This window comes from Crocodylus porosus, unplaced genomic scaffold (genome assembly GCF_001723895.1).
Source record: "Crocodylus porosus isolate Cpor-Errol unplaced genomic scaffold, CroPor_comp1, whole genome shotgun sequence".
NCBI lineage: Eukaryota > Metazoa > Chordata > Crocodylia > Crocodylidae > Crocodylus > Crocodylus porosus.
Genome location: NW_017728924.1, coordinates 13,198,275 through 13,213,415, shown reverse-complemented (window position 1 = coordinate 13,213,415; position 15,141 = coordinate 13,198,275). Strand labels below are relative to the sequence as shown.

The 15,141-nt window shown below is 47.8% G+C and overlaps 1 protein-coding gene across 2 annotated transcripts in view; it reads right to left on the bottom strand.

Annotated features, from left to right (window-relative positions):
* LOC109313683 (pre-mRNA 3'-end-processing factor FIP1-like) overlaps positions 1–15,141 on the bottom strand; it is a 40,961-nt gene that overhangs the window by 19,141 nt on the left and 6,679 nt on the right. For both annotated transcript variants that reach the window (XM_019540360.1, XM_019540361.1), the window contains exons 3-7: positions 10,283–10,367; positions 9,547–9,653; positions 8,309–8,367; positions 5,015–5,125; positions 2,145–2,275 (exon numbers count right to left, since the gene is read on the bottom strand). In XM_019540360.1, coding sequence (XP_019395905.1) covers positions 2,145–2,275; positions 5,015–5,125; positions 8,309–8,367; positions 9,547–9,653; positions 10,283–10,367 — 493 coding nt within the window. The remainder of the gene's footprint in view (positions 1–2,144; positions 2,276–5,014; positions 5,126–8,308; positions 8,368–9,546; positions 9,654–10,282; positions 10,368–15,141) is intronic.

Here is a 15,141-nt window from a genome sequence, read left to right as displayed (position 1 = left end):
AGGAAGGGAGAGGGGGGAGTCTATTCCAGACTGAAGACTCTGATGGTAAAGAAGTTTTTCCTTATGTCCAGTTTAAAAAATGGTGTTCCAGCAGTTTCTGACCGCTAGACCTAGTCTTCCCTTGGGGTGCCCTGGTGAACAGATGTTCTCCCGGTTCCCGATGCACACTCATATACTTATAAGCTGCCACCAAGTCACCCCTGAGCCTTCACTTTTCCAGGCTGAAGAGTCCCATGCCTCTCAGTTTCTCTTCATAAGGCCTGTTCTCTTGATCTCTAATCATGTGCATGGTTCTTTTCTGGACTCTCTCAAGCTTCTCCACATCCTTTCTAAAGTGTGGAGCCCAGAATTGGATGCAGTACTTCAGCTGTGGCCTCACCAAGGCCAAGTAAAGCGGGAGGATGACTTCTTGGGGTTTGCTTGAGATGCATCAGTAGATGCAAGCCAGAATTTTATTTGGGCTTGCCAGCTGCGGCATCCCATTAGTGGCTCATGTTCATCTTGTGGTCAATCATGACCCCTCCCCCCCCAAGTCTTTTGGTCATGGTGCTAGTGAGCGTAGCACTGCCAAGCCTGTAAGTATGATGTAGGTTTTCTCCAGAGGTGAAGCACCTTGCATTTCTCCACGTTGAAGGTCATCAGGTTTTCATCTGCCCACCTTGCAAAACTGTCCATGTTGACTCTGTTCCATCAACTATCACTCTCTGGGTCTGACCAAGAAGCCAGCTCCCCAGCCATCAGACCATCAGGTTGTCAAGACCGCAGTTCCCCAATTTTACCATGAGGACATCATGGGAGACCAAGTCAAAGGCTTTTCTGAAATCTAAATACATAACATCAACCTCTTCTCCTTTGTCCAGGTGATGCGTCACCTGGTTACAGAAGGAAATGAGGTTGGTCAGGCAAGACCTACCCACAATGAAGCCGTGTTGGCTCTCTCTCAGGATGTTGCTTTCCGTTAGCCTGTTGTTGATGGTTTCTTTGATGAATTTTTTCCAAGATCATTCCACGGATTAACGTCAAACTGATTGGCCTGTAGTTTCCTGGATCTTCCTTCCTTCAAGTCAGGCACTATGTTGGCCTTCTTCCAATCTTCAGGGACCTCTCCCGAGCGCCATGAGTTCTCAAATATCCTTGCCATTGGTCATGGTATGATATCAGCCAACTCTTTTAGCACTCTTGGGTGCATTCCATCTGGCCCAGCTGATTTGTGGATGTCCAGCCTCTTAAGCTGTTCTCTCACAAGATCTTTGACACTTCTAGGCATATGATCGTCCTTATCCTGTAGTCCTACATCCTGTCAAGCAGGACACAGGACTTCTGAACAAGTTAAGTCTCCCCAACACCGACCTCAAATACAGGATCTCCTAACCAAAGGACCTTAGCAGTATTACCATCCCACCCTCAACACCCCGCAAAAGACACAGGCTTCTCTGGGGAGTCACCCAAGTCTTGCTATCTCATAGGGGTTCATACTAGCCTGTCAAAGGCTGGAGTTCTTCCTTCAACAGGAGTGACTGGGTGTATCTACCACCTATACATATTTTGCCAGGGTTTATTGCTCCCCGCTGTGCCACTTACATGTGCCTGGGACCGCATCATGCTGAGCTGAATCAGAGCAACCCTGGCTGGCAAGGGACCCAGGGGAGTCAGCCTGCCAGCATGGGGCTGCTCTAACCCAGCTCAACATGCTGCGGAGGGGCTGGCTGGGGCACGAGTGTGCTCTAGTACACGACTAGCCAGAAGGTAGCCCCCACACTGAAGCACCTTTGTGCCCCAGCCAGCTCCGTCAGTATCTACATGTGCGTTGCTACACACCAAAGAACTCCGCAGAAGCACAGCATTTGTAAATACAAGTATTAATCTGCTGCGGAGTTTATTAGTTTCCTGCAGCCTATTAGGAACACGTGTAGAGACATTTACTGGGGAGCTAATTTGGCAACTCTGTGGTAAATGTCTCAGGTAGACATGCCCATACATAAGCAGAGAGACTGTAAGAATGAAGTTATATTTTTAGGTCTACTTTTCCTGAAACAACATTAAAAGGGCAATCCTTTTAGCCAGCTTCCACTCTTATACCCTTACTCAAAAAACAGCCAGATGCTTGAATTACAGCTACATGCTGCACAGAAGGTTGATCTTACCGTGATCTTATTCTCTGTGCTGATAGGAGGGGAGGGGTCCAATCCAAGCTGAAGTCGTCGCTGTTTCTCACAATAAGCTTTCCAAGTTTCTTCATTGAATCCATAATTAAAGTAATCAGAAAGGTCAGCACCTAGAAGCAGCGCCACAAATTAACAGGGCAAGTCTGGGTGAAGATGTCTGCACATTCAGATTGAGCCGAAAAATGCTTAAAACAGAGCATTTATAATTATTCTTCTACAGAATTAGATTTGTTCTTCATTTAATGCTGTTTAGTGGCATTGAACGTTGTTGCTGGGTTCCTTCCTAGAGATGGCAGCATCTTACTTAAATCTGAAGTTTTCTGGGAAAAAGGTTCAACACAAAGGCAGGATATTACAGGGTTATGGCCACTGCTCGCAGGCAATTATTCACTGCCTCCGTTTTCCACAGGGTCCTTAGCTATTTTATCTATAATTCTGAAGCCGAGTCAAGCGCTAATGGAAGTAAGGGACCAAGCAGGTTGGTGATAGAGGCTTTCCCCCTTCCACAGCTTTGCAAGTGCATTTCTATTCTGTCCTGCACTGCCTATGCTTTTTTTCAGTCAGATTCACTGCTTAGGGCCTGCCCATGGTGTTAAGCCAAGATAAGCTGGAACGTGCCTTATTGGTACAACTGGGACCACACAGAGCCTCACTGTTCGGCTGTGATCCGAGCTGTGGTCATCCAAGAAGCATCAACTCACTGTGATGTTTAATGTGCTACTTCAGCCTGGACTGCAGTCAGTTAAATAGAAGTGGCCAGGAATTCCTGCCAAAGGAAATGAAGGTGGAGAGGGACAAGTGCAGATGGGACTTCACAGCAAAGGGGACTGACTACAGCAGTGCCTCCTAGCACCACTGAACACCCTCACTATTCCAGCTACAGAAACATTTTTGGTTTAACCAGTTACAGAACATTAGGGCTTAGACAGACTGGTCACACCACCACTGGGTCTTTGCAAGAAGACATATATTCTCTCTCCTGGTAGTTGCTCTTCCTGCCCCATCCCCTGGGTATGCAAATTCAACCCACTCAAATTTAGCAACATGCAATTCACAGATCTGCTTTACCAGCACATATTTAGGCTTTTTATCAGTATTTCAATAACACAACATTTCCCCTTGCCTTCCCCGACTTAATGAGAGTGACTAGCTAGTGGAGTCTACACCTAGGGTGTAGCCCAAAAAGGTTCTCTAGGGACAGGCTACTAGAGTAGCATACGGAACCATCCAATATGAAACATGGGCCAAATTTTTCCATTAATTTTTCTCCAATTCATACATGAAATCAATATTACATTTTAGATACACGGATCACTCTTGGTCCAGAGCCAGCAGAACAGTAACGATTCCCACAGTTGTAGCTCTGAACTTAACTGGCCTCACTGCTTAAATTTTGCTTTTCCCCCTAGCTTCTCTCTCTGTAGTCAGCGACATATCTGCTGAAGAAAAAGAAATGTGTTTTCTATTTACATCTGGTCTAACTCCCCTCCATATCAGAGTGCTTCGTGTCTGATACCTTGATAGAGCAACACATGTTTCTCTGTGTATCCCACTGCCCTTCCACTTCAGGTGGGCAGGACACAAATGCATATCACAGGCAGCCTTACAAAAGATACTACTTACTTGGCCTAGTAGTATTTTTGAAAAGGTAAGTAAAAATCGTTAGCTTTCTTCCTTCCTCATTATGACAAAGTGCAGGTGGATTTTATGCTTGGGTTGACAGATTTGTGGGAGGATATGCATTTGGATCTCTGTCTTTACAATTAGTTTCGAGTCAAATTCATCCGAAGAACTGAAAGAATTTAAAGCAGTTCATAGTTTGCCTGTAAGAGTCATTTTGCTGGAGAAAACTCACCCCCACCCCCCATACAGGTAGGGAAGATAAAAAGCATCCCACGCATTAAATAGCTTAAAAACTGCTGTGTGAAATACTCTCTGGAGAACTTGGTGTTGTGTAAAGGTAGGGGTCAATATATTGCCATAGTACAGAAGGATACGCGGAGACACAGAGGATGGCCTACCCAAGGTTATCTAGTCTCAGGGTCCGTTATACAATACTGCCTCTTTTTTTTTTTTTTTTTTGGAAGAGGCAACCTTTTTCTGACACTAAAATTCAAGTGTTTTTTCCTCAGAGGTGCTTTGGTGAGGTTCTTTTTTTCTCTGAAGTTTTTTTTCCTCCCAACTAATACTAAATCTGTTCCTAACAAGGCTCTGGACAGATGATTTTTCTATCACTAGCTTCACAAACCCATATAAAGCTCAAACAAGAGTTAATTCCCAGAGGAGTTACATGGTTGAGTGCTAACTTACCAAAAGCAAATTCATCACTCCCTCAGCATCTGACACTTCCCTACATGAATGCTGACATTATAAAGCTGCACCTGGTGTGCCTTTGAGTTTGGTCATGAGGGGACAGAGCATGCAAGCTGCTGTGCATGAAGAGGAGACCACATCTCATAATGAGTCACACGTCAATAGTCCAGTGAAGTCAAGATTAAGAAGTTCAACTGACTTTGGGATTGAATGCTACTGCACCAATACTAGAATCGTGTATTTTTGGAAGCAGAATATGAATAAAATATAAAATAAAAAGTTATCTGCTCTTCCTAGATTAATAGATACAGGTAGATGCAGTCCAATTTCTTCTAATCACCACTTAAGTTTGCACATGGCTCAATAACTCAGGCCAATAAATGGGTCACTGGCAGCTCAGACAGGAGTTGGACTGTCCAGACTTTCCCAGCCCAGCCAGCACCAACTTGACATAAATTATGAATGAAAAAAAGTGAACCAAAAAACCCACTTAAAACAGCAGAAAATATTTACCACAAGAAACTTTGAGGCCCCACCTGGTTTCCTCCATGGTTTGTCTTCAAATGAATCTAAATCCACTTCTATAACAGGCAATCCATTTATATTCCCTGGGGCATCCAAATCAATACCTTTGGGCTGCAACTTGGCTTTGAAGAAAGGAAAATAAAACGTTACCACTTTTAATGCAATGCTTCTAATCCACTAATCTGATGAGCAAATTATTTGATCTTAAAAACAGAGAGCTACCATCAGCTACGAATTTAAATAATGCTTCTACAACATCTATTTCTAAACGTAACTGTCTCGCTTTCTAGTAAAAACACTACCAGTAATCTGTATAGTAAATGTTGTTATACATGTACAATTAAAAATAAAACATCTACAAGGGTAGGCAACATTTTTTGGCCAGAGTGCCAAAACCCCCACAATGTCTACCTTGTAAAGTGCTAGAGTGCCAGTACACCACAAAAACAAAACTGGGGTGAGGGGATACATGGCAGGATGCACTGCATATTTAATACAGTTAAAATAAATAAATTAATGTTGCTTTAATTACAGCAAATACCAGGCTTTCTAAAAATTCAAAACCTGATGACAATAAATAACATCGTGTACTGCCTTTTCCTTTGTGATTTTTTTTTTTTGTTGTTAAGCATGTTGTGATGAGAGGGGGAAGAGAGGAGCAGAGAGCAGCAGGCACCAGGGGAGTTGCTGCCTGGCCTGGCCAGGTCCTTGGGAAGGCTGCAGCCAGAGGAGAGCTGGGGTCAGGCAGGAAGCAGGAGCTGCCCCAGGGCTCCAGAGACTTGGGCTATAGCGTGGAGCCCAGCAGCACTGGAGGTGGGGCCCACCCAGCCCACAAAGCTCCGCAGGGATGGGGCGCAGCCACCCTGCCCACAAAGGGATGTTGCCTGGCTGGGGCAGGACTCTGGGCTCAGGGAGCTCCTTGCTTGGTGTCTGTGCACACTGGGTACTGTGCGAGTAGAAGCTGCAGCCGCAGGCTGTTCCCCGGGCTCTGGAAACAGCCACTGCAGCCAGTGCTCAGGGCCAAGCTGGCTGGGAGCCTGCAGCACAGCGGCTCCGTGCAGTGCCTGCCCCCAGCCCTGGCTCCTTGAGGGGAGCAGCAGGTGGGCAAGGCTGGGACCCGGGCAGGCTGAGGCAGCCGTGGTACCTGTTCCCAGGCTCCAGGGGTCTCCCACAGGTAGGCCCTTGCACTGGGGTCAGCTCTGCCCTGCTTGCACTGCGTAGGGAGGCTGATCCTGGAGAGGGAAGCCCCCTGAGCCCAGTGGCCTGCCCCAACCAGGCAGGATCCTCATGTGCACAGGGTGGCTGTGGTCCATCCCTGAGAAACTGTGGGCCAGGCCAGACCCCACCATGGGTGCTGCTGGGCACCCCCACCTGCCCGCCCACCATAGCTCAAGCCCGCAGAACCCCAGGGCTGCCCCCCACTTCCTAACCAGCCCCTGCCTTCCTAACAGCCTGACCACGCTGGCTTGCCCATGACACCTCCCCGCATGCCACCCAAACCCTGTCCCAAGAACCTGGCCCCAGCACTCAGCACCCCAGTGCTGCCCCGGGTGGGATAGGGTATCTGCCTGCCTGGGCCTAGGGCTCTGCCACCCGCTGGAAGCCTCCAGGGCAGCAACCCTGAGCAGCACCTCCCCCAGCCCCAGGGGCCAGCCAGGCTGGAGGGTGCAACCTAGGAGCAAGGGGCAGGGCAGTAGAATACAGACAGCCTCCCTGCCTGTGTTCTTCTGGCTCTACCCCAGTGCCTGCCCCAGCACTGGGACTTGTGGCTGGCTGCACAGGAGAGGCCAGAGCAGCAACTAAACACACACACACAATTTCTTTGCATGCCAAGAAAAATGTCTCCACATGCCACTAATGGTACATGTGCCAGGGGTTACTGACCCCGGATCTACAACATACATTAATTTGATTTCAAAAAATATTTTTGTCCTGATTTACATCCGTTTGTGCAGTGTACAGAGGTGATTGCACAATACCTTAAAATGAAGTCCTACTCTTTTATATTGTGGGGGGCTGTTGGTATGTGGGTATGAGAACATGTGGGTGATGTATTTGGATATGTGGAGTGGGGGGAGGGAAAGGTGGCTGGACTGTGTGAAGGGGTGTGGGTCTGCAGGCCTGCATGCATGGCACTGTGTGGTCAGGGGTGCACATGTATGGGACTTGCCCTACGAACACACACACACACACACACACTCCCTCATTGTTCTTTCTGCCTCTCTCTCTCTCCCCTTCCCTCCCTGCAGGGTTGTGCATGCGTGTACCGCCCCCCCCTTTCCCCCTCCCTGCTTCTGGCCCTGGGGTACCAGCATGGGCCCTCTTCTCCTGCAGTCTGGTGATGCAGCCAGGGACCATGTGGTGCTGGAGCTGCTGGCCGGTGCACAGGGAAGCAGTGAAAGCTGGGGCAGACAGAGGCTTATGGTTAGGAGGAAGGAGGGGAGGGCAGGTTCAGGCTGGCCTTGCTACCAAGTCCTGCCAGTTCCCCTGGGTCGTACTATCCCTGGCTCCTGGTCACCTTTGACAGTCAGCCAGGAGCAGATGAATATAAAATTTTCTAAAATTTTTAGGGGCCCTGTGGGCCACATTTTGCCCACTCCTGCTTTAGAGGCAGCTACATCCAGTTCTCAGCTATAGAAAAGATCATGAGAAGGGAGTAATGGAAAGGGGGAAAATGGAGACTGGAGAAGGGACAGTCCCCCCAAACAGGAGGAGAGAGTATTCCAGAGGTATTTGGCCTCTCATCACACAAATGCAAAATAAACTGAGCGCCATATTGGAATATGTTTAGCTCACTTTCAAGACCAGATTCTGTTACCTTCATGCCCAGTGGTTAGTACTTTACAGTGCAAGTTGCCACAGTGACCTCAGCATGTCTACTCCTGGAGGCAAGTACCAGTGAGTGTGGGTCAGGAAACTGGAACCTGGGCCCAAGTGACATCCTGTACTTAACAATGGAAACTGTCACAAATAAATGCCACTTCCCCACCCCCCCGTTTTCAATCTAAAGTAGCAATAACCTGGTCGTCTGGTATTTCCAGATTATTTGGGACCAGCTGATCATTCCTGAGTTACATCTCCAGGCATCAACCCCCGCCCCCCCCCAGACAGTTACCAATCTCTATGAAAGATGCAGGTGGCTCTTGCTTTAAAGATGCTCAAATTTTACGCAAGCTCCCCATAAATAAGGGAAAATATAAAAACATTTGCAGCTTATTCATCTATTTGCATCAGTGACCTCAATGAAAAGCCTGGTAAAGAAGAAGAAAATAGGTCAAGATACAGAGGGTAAAAAAAAAGGATACCTGAAGCAGATGCTCCATAGCCTCTACCCGTTTTTAGGTTTAGATTCATTGGAGTCCCCCTACAGAGAAAAGAATCAGAATACATATGCGTTGACATTTCCACAGAATGTCCCGAGTCAAAAATTAAAAACCCAAATACATTCTAGCCTCAATATACTGCAGGAGATTAAAAAGACAAAAATTCTTAGGTCAGCCAGCAATTCAGTCTATTTAGGCTTCTCTGCACTGTATTATTTAACTTGAGTGACTTTAAAACACAACTCTTCTGTACAGGTAAGACTACAAGGCACTGTACAGCTCACTGGAATGGAAGTCCAGCAGCAGGTTGATAGCTTTGGCTGGAATCAGACGAGGACTCTCACAGGTTGGAAGGTACCACCCTGTCTTGAAAACAAATTTATGATAATCAGGATGTACCTGAGCCATAGGAGAAAACAGTGACAACATGTATGCCACTGAATGTGAGGAAGGAAAGGAAGGAGGGATTTAATTTACAGTGAAACAGCAAACTACACGCAGAAGGTCCTCAAAAATTAATTAAATGGATCATTTTAAATGGTAGTATACTACCCTTCAATCCCCATCAACTACAACCTTCCCTGCTAATGGAGAATGGAATTATCCTTAAAACGAAGGATTAAAATATGCTGCAAAGAACAGGCATAATTCTTTAAGATGATGGTTGCCAATAGCAACTAGAGATGCTACCTCCAAAACAGCCTAGCTGCTGAGTGCTAGTCAGGGTTTACTAGCTTAGTGACAGTAAGTGGTTGATTTGCAAATTGGGCCTCATTGTTCCCATACTGTGAAGAATCAGACAAGTGAAAACTGTAGCGACTTTAAGGCTTCCTTCCGTTCAATTTACCTACTGTTTCATTTGATTCCAGAAAAACCTTGAACACTAAACTGGTATTAAGAACTTACACAACATCCCAACCTGAAATTCACTCAGTCAAGCATGTCCCCAGTATGAGTCCATTCAGACTCATAACAACAGATGTGGGAATTATCCTCACTTTACAGACAGGCTCCCTAGGAAGCTTGAGTGAGACATGAAAAGAAGCCAACTTGAGCCAACGGAAACCAACCCAACTTCCAAGCTGGTGTTCTACCCATTGTAGTCTGCTGGTGAGGTCAAATGCTCTCTTCCCTCCCTTCTGTACAGCTTCCCCCAAAGTGCTATAGATATAGTTAAGTGTTAAAATAAAGAGGCAGATCCTTTGACTCAGAAAACATACATGTAGGATGGTGCTCCTGTTTTAATGTTGCCAATGGTAACTTTCACGTCATCATCATCACTGTCACTATCGCTGTCTTCCTCGTCATCCTCACCACTTGGAAGGGCCTAACAGTAGTAGAAGTTGATAGGGACTCGTTAAAATTTAAAGCCAAAAATTCGCAGTGATGCAACTCTGGAAAGCCTCATGTAATGTGCATGTTAGGCAGAAAAATTGCACCACATAAGCACCACTTTTCCCCCTCTTAGCAAATAATCGTCAATATTTCTCACCTCAAATACATTTTTCACCTTTCTTCCCATGATCTCAGTACTGCTTATAAACAATATTTCCCCATTTACAATAACCCATGTGCTTGCTAGGTATTACAATAGATTCATCCCTAGGTGCAAGTGAAATCCTTGGACCACAGAAACCAAGATAGACGGATTAACTGTCTGTGACATCTAGTCATCCCAAGAGTCATGGCTGAGTCAGAAAGACCCTAGCATACCTGGCTTCCAGTGCTCTCCAACCATTAAGGTTAGAGACACTACATGTTGAAATTAGTGTGAGGAGAAGGGGGGGGAAATCTCCAATAAGTTGGTTGTTACGGTACAAATGTAATATGCTATATTTCAACAAAGAAAATACTAGCAACATTTCACTTTAGCCTTGTTATGCATGGATATTTTCAAGTAATGAATGTGTACTGCACAGAAAAGCCACATCTACCAGTTGTAGTTGTAACACATACGTGCTGGGACATCTCCCGGTCTTCATTGCTGACAGACCGGCTCTCCTGAGGGGCATCTTGCAAAGGATGAGAAGATTCTGCATGTCTGGCAAATTTAAGAGACATAAATAAAATAGACAGTCTGAACCCAGAGATCCCTTCCTATAAATATTTCTAAAGTGTCCAACAATACAGCATCAAGGTGACTTTCGCATCACAGTTCTATCAAAAAGAAATACTGGATTTGGGAGGCTGGGTGTGCAATTACTCATCCTTTGCAGGCTTGTTTAACTGTAAACAGGTTAGCATTCCTGCAAGATGCCCCATAGGCAGCTTTGCCTAGACATTTCTTTTTATCAATGAACAGATAACATATAAGCAAATGATGCCACACCTTTACACGTGCTTCAGTTCTGATCTACACGTACCATCTTTTGGATAAAGTTGTTCATGCTCCATGGCCCAGTAAATCCTTGCTCTTCCCAGAGACTGCCAACAGAAGAGCCAGCTACGCAAGTATTTAGGCGACGAGGACACTCGAATAGTAGGGATTAGATTAACATCAACTAATTCCTTTCCTACAAGCCCCCGGAGAACACTGCATTCAAAATTTGGGCTATATGTTACATCAGTCACTTGGCGATGACAAGGCAGAACATAAACAATCACCTAACCCAGGGGTGGGCAATTATTTCAGGTGGAGGGCCACTTAATGAGGGTTGCTGAGCTTTCAAGGGCTGCGTGGGTAGCCCCACCCCTTGATAGAGGCCCTGCCGCTTGGCCACCATCTTGGGACCAGAAATCCCACCCCCTAACCTTTGCCACCAGAAGTCCCTCCCCTTGCGCCCCTCCAAACTCTCCTTTTGGGAAGGCAGGGGGTGCCATCTTAGAACTAAAACAACCTAAGAGCCAAAAATCATACACTAAAAAGTCAAACACCTACTAGAACATACTTTAATTTTATTACAAAAAATGTCACGATTTGTGTTTTCATACTGTATATAGAGTTATTATGCAATCTCTTCTAAGAATTTATTTTTGTCTTGTATATTGTTTGGGGGTATGTGCATATGTGGGGGGCTGTATGTGGATGGTAGGGTGTGTGGCAGGGGTGTGGACCCCCCACTCCCTCCATGGCACATCACCAGGTGGGGGCACTCATGCCCAGCAGCACACAGCTCCGGCCAGCAATGCACACTACAGCAAAGAGCACAGCCCCTGGTGAGCCACCTCTAATCACCGGCACTTCCCATTGTGCACACGCAGCCCTCACACTTGTGTGGCATTGGAGGGAAGCCCCATGCACTGGAGAGAGCCATCTTCATCACCCCCAGCTGCAGGACCTATATAGCAGGAGCGGGGGGGAAGGCAGTCAGTTCCAACACATGGGGCTTCCCTCCCATGCTGCACAAGTGCGGGGGCTGAGTGTACATGGCGGGGGGCACTGGTGATAGAGACAGCCTGGTAGGGGCTGTGTTCCTCACTGTGATGTGTGGCTCTGGCCAGCACTGCATGCCACCAGGCACCAGTGCCCCAGTACCTGTGCCTGCTGCTCCCATTGTCTGCAAGGGCTGTGCACCATGGAGTGGGGGGAGTCCCGACACCCTGTCACCCTCCCTCACACCCACACAAGCCCCGCACTGCTGCCACTACCCTGGGCATAGGCTCTGCGTTGCCACCAGCCCTACACTCTGTGTTCTTGCCCAGATGCAGCTCTGCCTTCGCCCCACCATTTCCCTACCTGCTGCCTGGTAGCAGCAGCCCTGCCTGGGAGCTGTGTGCTGGGCAGGCTGAGCTCTTCTACCCATAAGGGTGGGAGCGAGGAGCAATACGATATGTTGGGGCATGCGTATACATGAGCACCTTGCTCCTGCCCTTCCAGGTGGAAAGGCTGGGTGGGGTGCAATTTGCTGGTGGGTGTTGCGGGCTGGATGAAAAAAGAAGTGCCTGAAAAGCCAAATCCAGCCCATGGTAAATTCTGCCTACCCCTGACCTAAACCATTCCTTCCATCTCATCAGCAGGGAATCCAGGTTTTCCATTTCCCATGGCAGAAAAAAAAAAAAAAAAAAAAAAAAGAGAGAGAGAGAAAACCATGGATTTCCCCATTTTCAAAATCATAGAAAAAAAAACCTAACTTTTTAGCAGAGAAATCTGCGGATTTCCCGCTTTTGCAAAGAACTCTGCAGGCAGGCTGAGTTCCAGCCTGCAAGAGCTAGCTGCAAGAAGGGCAGAAACCCCCCAACCCTGCCTGGAGCAGGAAGAAGAGGGAAGGGCGGGCCTGAGACTCTCACTCACCCAAGGCTGGGCTCAGGCTCACTTTCCTTCCTGGAGCCTGTAAGGTAAGTGGGGCTTGTAGGGAGCTGGGGGGCATTGGCAGGGCTGGGAAGGAAGCTTGCTGTGGGCTGAGGGAGCGGGGAGGTGTTAAGGAAAGACACAGAGTGCTCATCCGGCCAGCAGCACGTGGACCACAAGCGGCGCAGTATCAGACCGAGTGCACCTCCATGTGCAGCTTTCCCAAAGGGCTGATAGCATGCCCCTCTGGGTCCATATGCTGCCAGCTGGGTGGGCACTGTTGCGGGAAGCTAGCTGGTGGCTGAGGGAGTTGGAAGTTGTTGGGGGAAGCCCCACATGAAATGCCTGCCTGGCTGGCAGCACATGGACCCAGAGCGGTGTGCTATCAGCCCTTCAGGGAAGGTGCGCAGTGCACACCCCCCTGTCCAGATCTGGGGGATGTTTGTGGCCGTTGCTTTGTTTACCAGGGCACCCCTTAGGGTAACTAGAAACATCTCCTATTCCTTGGTCCCCCCCCCACCCCCAATGAATTTGTAGACAGCCACAAGATCACCTCAGCCTTCTCTTGCAAAGGCTGAAGGAGATCCAGGTCCCTCAAATCTCTCCTCATAGGCCTATAGGCCCCTAACCATATGAGTAGCCCTCCTCTGGACCATCTCAAGGTTATCCATGTCCTTGAAGTGCAGCGCCCAAAACTGGACACAGTACTCCAGCTGCAGCCTTACCAATGCCACAGAGGGGAAGCACTACTTTCTTGGACCTGTTTGTGATGTACCTGATAGAGTGTGGTTGACTTTACTTATCGCTTCGTCACACGGACTCCTCATGTTAATTTTGAAGCCCACTATGACTCCGAGATCCCTTTCTGCTGCTGCGCTACTTAAAATTGCCAACACACACAGATCGGGAGATGACCCTTTTTCCCCCCCTAGATGCAACACTTTGTACTTATCTTTGTTAAACCGCATCCTGTTCTGTTCTGCCCACTTTTCCAACCTGTCAAAATCTGCCTGAATCCATTCCCTGCCCACCTGTGTGTTTACTTTGCCCCATAATTTGGTGTTGTCCGCAAATTTAAACGGAGTTCTCTCCACACCCTCATCCAAGTCACTGATGAAGTACTGCTTGTTGCACTAAACACACATGACATATTACAGAACCCAAATTTAACGAGACAGGGTTTATATTTACCCATTTGAACTAGAAAAGTACTCACAAGTTCCTTTTTTATACAAAGGATTTATATAGCCCATGATCTGGGGGGCCCCACCCTGCCAACACTTTAATTCTAGGAAAACTCCTTATTGAAATAGGGAGTAAAAATCAGGGAAGAGAACCATGGCTGGGAGCAGGTGCTTGAAGGTCTGCACCCCAAGGGGAACAAAGTGCATAAGAGCTAGAACAGAGTCTGCATATGCAGGATATTAAAGCCATTTCAGGTACGGCATAAAGGAAGACACCTTGCAAACAAGGACATCAGAGATCACCCTGATGAAATGGAGCCCCACAACGCAAACCCTAGATCAGGGGTGGGCAATGACCTTGGCTAGAGGACCACTTAATGCGTTCTGGTGAGCTGTCAGGGGTTACATACATAAAATCTTTTAAAAGATATCATTTTAACACGTGACAGACAAAAGGCAAATCATATACTAAAAAATCAAAATGTCTACCATAACATACTTCAATTTTATTTCAAAAAATAATTTTGTCCCGATTTGTTTTAGCGTATATAGAAGCAATTGCAGAATTGCTCAATATAAAATTGTAGTCTTGGAGTGAGGGGTGGCATGTGGAGGGCTGCCCCCTCACTAGGTCCTGGGAGCCAGCTGGGGAGAAGGAGGAAGAGGGCAGTAGGGGACATGTGCAGCAGAGCTCACCCAGGCAGTGCAGGTGTGGCCCACAGCTGCCTCCACAGTGCTCCACAGGGGCCAAGCCCCATCCCCTCCTGCCTGGGGCAGCCCATGCTGTGCTCCTGCTCACACCCAGCCCTAGCCCTGGCCAGCGCACTAGTGGAGCTGCTCTCAGTGCAGCTGCAGTAACCCAGATACTGCTTGGCTCCCCCAGCCTCCAGCAGCTCCTCCTCCCCCTGCTGTACTGTTTCAGGGAAGTACTACAACTGGATGGCTCCTGCTCCCCTTGCTGCCTGGAGGGGCAGGAGGAAGAGGAGCCACTGCAGGTGGGAGAAGCTTCATTTGGGAGCACCCCACTGGGAAGCTGTGAACACTGGCTGGGGCAACACAGGCTGCCCGAGGCAGAAGCGGGCAGGGCTTGGTCCCATGCAGTGTTGCAGGGGCAGCCCCAGGCTACTTCCAAATCAATTGGTAGGTGCCTGCCTGCAGGCTGGATCCAATCAGTTGGTGAGCCAGATCTGCCCTGTGGGCAGTATATTGCCCAACCCTGCCCTATAAAAAACAAAACAAAACAAGACAAGAGAAGTCAATTAAATCTCTCTTATTAGGAGAGTGGGAAAGCAAGATTGTGAAGAGAAATCTGGACAAGCAGGCTAGCTGAATTCCATATTGGCTCCCCAGCTGCAGCCAGAGCATGGTAGTGGAAAGCCGCACAAAGAAAGAATTGCAGTAAT